The sequence below is a fragment of the Ovis canadensis genome, chromosome 1 (genome assembly GCF_042477335.2).
Source record: "Ovis canadensis isolate MfBH-ARS-UI-01 breed Bighorn chromosome 1, ARS-UI_OviCan_v2, whole genome shotgun sequence".
Lineage (NCBI taxonomy): Eukaryota > Metazoa > Chordata > Mammalia > Artiodactyla > Bovidae > Ovis > Ovis canadensis.
Genome location: NC_091245.1, coordinates 236,501,840 through 236,507,839, shown reverse-complemented (window position 1 = coordinate 236,507,839; position 6,000 = coordinate 236,501,840). Strand labels below are relative to the sequence as shown.

General features: G+C 39.8%; 1 protein-coding gene across 1 annotated transcript in view; it reads right to left on the bottom strand.

The window, feature by feature from the left end:
- Positions 1-207: 207 nt before the first annotated feature.
- Positions 208-6,000, bottom strand: part of GPR149 (G protein-coupled receptor 149) — an 87,082-nt gene continuing 81,289 nt past the window's right edge. Inside the window, exon 4 of the mRNA XM_069596297.1 lies at positions 208-780. Coding sequence (XP_069452398.1) covers positions 208-780 — 573 coding nt within the window. The remainder of the gene's footprint in view (positions 781-6,000) is intronic.

Genomic DNA, 6,000 nt, shown 5'->3' with positions numbered 1-6,000 from the left:
TTAATTGCCACAGTGAGTGATCTATAAGTAACACATCAAAAGCACTTAAGTGTTTGCACTAGTTTCAGCTGTTTGTGCTAAAAATAATTAACTGTTAAGTGTAAACCAACAAATAAAAAAGAAAATCAATAAGCCTCAGAATAAAGGTGTTAGTTTAGTCATTTGAAGTTGCAGAGCCATTCTTGCCTTTATCAGGCTAAATGATCACTAGTCACCCTTGCTTTCTTCTTCTCTTTTCCGGTAAGCTTTATTTAACAGCTGGATTTCTTCCTGGTAGCCAACAGTCTCGTGGCTCTGCCTTTTGCTGTTCTGCCTGTGTGCCTCCACAGTGTCTGGAATGGAGATGTTGATATCACCATCGGGATTAGTTGTGGGTAAAAAGAGAGAATATGAGGCTGTTTCCCCTAAATCACAGGAAACGAATCTGTTCTCCTTCCGTGAGTAGCGTAAGGAAGGCGATCTGACCTGCGTGGAGGACTGGCTGATGTTGCTAATGATTGACACTGTGTCCAGGGCCTCTTCATTATCACAAATTTCAAGAACCTCCAAGTGGATTTTCACACTGGTGTCCGCAAATGTGGAGGCAGAATCTTCTGAGTTTGGTTCATGGCCAACACTTTTGGATCGGTAGACTTCTATTTTCTTAGAGGCTGGGGTTATTTTTTGCCCTTCTGCACTCACCTCATAAGTAGACAGAGATAGGGTTTTCCCGGTCGGGGCTTGGAGAGACACGGTCCCCTGGAATGCACACAAAGGAATGGCCAGAGCACCTCCGGAACGCTGGGGACAAAGACAAAAATGGTTATTATTGAAAACTAGTGTCTGAGAGGGGGCCATTTCCTTTTTTCCTCTTTTTTTTTCTTTTTTTTTCATGATAATGGTAATGTTATTCTGGTTCAGACTCATTTCCATGGAAACCTTTTACAGATACGTGATTGAAATTCTGCCATCAAAGCTCTGTACTTAGTTTCTTCTAGGTCAAATACGACATCGAAATGAGGGCAGTCAGAAACCTACCTTTGAGGATATTTCTCAGTTGAAAGCAAGGTGTGTGTACTGTGGTCAGCAGGAGTTGGGCAGAATATAAGGATAAAATCAAATGTATAGCTTTTATATTTTTGTTACATGTTCAGTTACATTAAAAACTTTTCATAGGTTGAGAGAAGTGCAGACTGTGATCTGAATGCACTTTCCCTCCCTTTGTATGCCAGTAATTAAGTTAAGTGAAGTCGCTCAGTCGTGTCCGACTATTTGCGACCCCATGGACTGTTAGCCTACCAGGCTCCTCTGTCCCTGGGATTTTCCAAGCAAGAGTACTGGAGTGGGTTGCCATTTCCTTCTCCAGGGGATCTTCTAGACTCAAGGATTGAGCTCGGGTCTCCCGCATTGCAGGCAGACACTTTAGCCTCTGAGCCACCAGGGAAGCAGAGACAATGACAATTGTGAAACTGTGGTTCAGATTAAATATAAAGAGTATTTCAACTGCACATTTGAGCACACAGTAAAGGAACCAAATGTCACCAGAATTGTGTGGTACAGTGTGCTTACTTTTCCACAGAGAAATCACGGTCATTAAAGTAAACCTGGTAACAGAGAACTCCCTCACACCCCTACAAAAATTTATATTACATTTTTAAGTATTAAAATGTTGATTTTAAACTGTACTCACCACTGAGAACTGCATAAGAAATAAAGATTAATTCTTCCAGTAGTGTGTACTTTATATTGTTGATTCATGCCTTCATACTTTTAATTGACTTTTTTGATTACATGTTCATTTCAGACAGTAACAGTGTTAGTCACTCAGTTGTGTCCAACTCTTTGCAACCCTAAGGACTGTAGCCCATCAGGCTCTGCTGTCCATGGAATTCTCCCGGCAAGAATACTGAGCTGGGTTGTCATTCCCTTCTCCAGGGGATCTTCTCAACCCAAACTTGGTCTCCTGCATTGCAAGCAGATTCTTGACCATCTGAGCCACCAGGGAAGCCCAGTTAGTTTCAGAAGACAGTAAGATGCAAACTTTTAGAGCATCGGTTCTAAAAGCTCGATCTCCAGAGTAGCATTATCAGTATCAGCTCATAACTTACAAGAAAAGCTATTTTTGCGTCTGACTCCAGGCCTACTGAAATAAAAGCTCTAGGGGTGAGGTTCAATAATCTGTATTTAGCAAGCCCTCCAGGTGATTCTATCATTTGGGTAAGATTCACAACCCATTGCTGTAACTAAAGAAATGTTGCTAGTCCAGAAGAAGGTGGGGTAGGGGATGGTTAAGCAGACACTTTATATATATGTATGTCTCCATCTATAGAGATTGGAATTACTCACTGGACTGGCTTAAATGTTTCTTTCACCAGGGGAATGGGCATGAGGGCTCATAGCATTTTGTCAATTTAGGATGATTGCCCTTCCCAGTTTGCCTGTGGCTGTCTCAGTTCCAGCACTGAAATTCCTGCATCTGGAAGCCTCTCAGTCCGAGGAAAACAAGGACAGTTGGTCACCCTATTTGCCATGGACCTATGAGTGGCTAGGGGAAGCCTAGAACCAGAGTCCTCTGTTAAGGAACAGTGTGGATTCTTATCTACTTAGGTAAAATTTTTAAGGGAGGATGCATCATGAGCTTCATTCAGGGTGACTTCATGTCACACCCATTGAATTTAGGGACCAAGAAAAATACAGTCTAGGACACATGAGACACATCACTAGTCTTTCCCAGTTAAATACTAAAGAGAAGGCTTCAATTCTGTTTATCCATAAGGGAACCTGGGGACCTATATTTAAGGCCTTGTACCCTAAAGGACCATAAACTTTGAAAATTTACACCATAAAGTTAAGTTTGTTCTTCTACTGAGGCAAAGAAAAAACTTTTTCAATTTTACTTGTATGACTGAAACAAGAGAAACAGAGAGACAATACCTAAGTTCAGGACTGCAGCAGAGCATCGTTAAGAGTGGTGGCAACTTTGGGTAAACTTTATTTATTATGTATTCATCATTCGTTAAACATTTCTGAATACTGTCTGTAAGATTCTGAATTTTCACTACATGCATCCAAAGACCTCACAGATGACTGAGTGGGAAAGATGTGTAAAAAATAAAAACTTCAGCTCTATGTATCCTAATAGAGCAAGGAGGTGGAGATCAAGACCATCCCCAAGAAAAAGAAATTCAAAAAGGCAAAATGGTTGTCTGAGGAGGCCTTACAAATAGCTGAGAAAGAAGAGAAGCTAAAGGCAAAGGAGAAAAGAAAAGATATCCCCATCTGAATGCAGAGTTTCAAAGAATAGCAAGGAGAGATAAGAAAGCCTTCCTCAGTGATCAATACAAAGAAATAGAGGAAAACAATAGAATGGGAAAGACTCAAGATCTCTTCAAGAAAATTAGAGATACCAAGGGAACATTTCTTGCAAAGATGGGCACAATAATGGACAGGAACAGTATCAACCTAACAGAAGCAGAAGATATTAAGAAAAGGTGGCAATAATACACAGAAGAACTATAGAAAAAAGATCTTAATGACCCAGATAACCACGATGGTGTGATCATGATCACTCACCTAGTACCAGACATCTTGGAGTACGAAGTCAAATGGGCCTTAGGAAGCATCACTACGAATAAAGCTCCTGGAGGTAATGGAATTCCAGGGGAGATATTTAATCCCAAAAGATAAAATCCCCAACGATAAAATCCCAAAAGATTATGCTGTTAAAGTGCTGCACTCAATATGCCAGTAAATTTGGAACACTCAGCAGTAACCACAGGACTGGAAATGGTCAGTTTTCATTCCAATCCCAAAGAAAGGCAATGCCAAAGAATGTTCAAACTACCACACAATTGCACTTATCTCACACACTAGCAAAGTAATGCTCAAAATTTTCCAAGCCAGGCTTCAATTGTATGTGAACTGTGAACTTCCAGATGTTCAAGCTGGATTTAGAAAAGGTAGAGGAGCCAGAGTTCAAGTTGCCAACATCTGTTAGATCATCAGAAAAGGAAGAGAATTCCAGATAAACATCTACTTCTGCTTCATTGACTGCACTAAAGCCTTTGACTGTGTGGATCACAACAAACTAGAAAATTCTGAAAGAGATGGGAATACCAAACCATCTTATTTGCCTCCTGAGAAATCTACATGTATGTCAAGAAGCAACAGTTAGAACTAGACGTGGAACAATGGACTGATTCAAAACTGGGAAAGGAATATGTCAAGGCTGTATATTGTCACCCTGCTTATTTAACTTCTATACAGAGTACATCATGTTAAATGCTGGGCTGGATGAAGCACAAGCTGGAATCAAGATTGCTGGGAGAAATATTAATAACCTCAGATAAGCGGGTGACACCACTCTAATGGCAGAAAGCAAAGAAGAACTAAAGAGCCTCTTGATGAAAGTGAAAGAGGAGAGTAAAAAAGTTGGCTTAAAACTCAACATTCAAAATACAAAGATCATGGACCATGAGATCACTGGTCCCATCACTTTATGGCAAATAGATGGGGAAACAATGACGGACTCTATTTTCTTGGGCTTCAAAATCACTGCAGATGGTGACTGCAGCCATGAAATAAAAAGACGACTGCTCCTTGGAAGAAAAGTTATGACAAACCTAGACAGCATAATAAAAAGCAGAGACATTACCTTGCCAACAAAGGTCTGTCTAGTCAAAGCTATGGTTTTTCCAGTAGTCATGTATGGATGTGAGAGTTGGATCATAAAGAAGGCTGTGAAGAATTGATGCTTCTGAACTGTGGTGTTGAAGAAGACTCTTGAGAGTCCCTTGGACTGCAAGGAGATCAAACCAGTCCATTCTAAAGGAAATCAATCCTGAATACTCATTGGAAGGACTGACGTGGAAGCTGAAGCTCTAATACTTTGGCCACCTGATGTGAAGAGCTGACTCATTAGAAAAGACCGTGATGCTGGGAAAGATTGAAGGCAGGAGGAGGGGATCACAGGGGATGAGATGGTTGGATGGCATCACTGACTCGATGGACATGAGGTTGAGCAAACTCCAGGAGATGGTGAAGGACAGGGGGGCCTTGCATGTTTCAGTCCATAGGGTTGCAAAGAATCGGACACAACTGAGCAACTGAACAACAACAATAGAGCTAGGACCTCTGATAGATTTTATGTAGGGGTGTCATTTGAAATTGATCTTAAGAATCAAGAAAAGATTGAGTTTTTAAAGCCTTGCTTTCTGAGTAGTAAGTTGTGAGTTTAAGGTCCAACCTAAAAACTTTCCATCCTGAGAAAAATCCAGAAACTTCTTTTTCTTTTCTAAATCAAAATTGAGTAACACATTATTTAATCAGAAAATTTGGCTGTCATTTAATAATGTGAATTGTATGTACAGCCTTCTTTATTCTGAGAGCTAGTTAACACGAAAGTGACCCTTCTTACATTATACTTTATCGCAAGGAAAAAAAATCCCTACATCGGTACTCTAAAAATTGTTCCTAAGTATTTTTATTAGCATGGTACATTCTATAAACAAACTCCTATGGAGCATGCTAGTTTAAAAAAGATGGGATGAGAAAACTAAGTTGTCAGTGCCCAGAAGCACTGGCATGTCTCTTAAAAAGAATTTTCACTGTGTAATCAGCAGTGTAACTATATTTTTATATGTAACCAACCTGTATCACTGATGAGCAGTTACTACCAAAGTGAAAGCAAATGTATTTTTTTGTATCTGATTTTATACATCTAAATACTGCAGATTTCAATAGCTCCTCCATGCTAACCTTATTTTCAAATGAGAAAACAAGCTTTACTGAGTTATCAAATGACAACTCATTAAAACTGGCATTTGAGAGCTGCATAGTGCCAGAGTTTAGCTAAGTATGAAGACTGGTTATTCTGAAATAGTACAGAGTCCCCAGTTACCGAAATTATTTTGTGAAATATTCCAAAGACCATGATTGAGAGTCACGGAAGTAAAAACACAGAGGCAGAGTATAAAGAAATATATCTGAGCATACTTTATACTCATAATTCAAAGTTGGAAG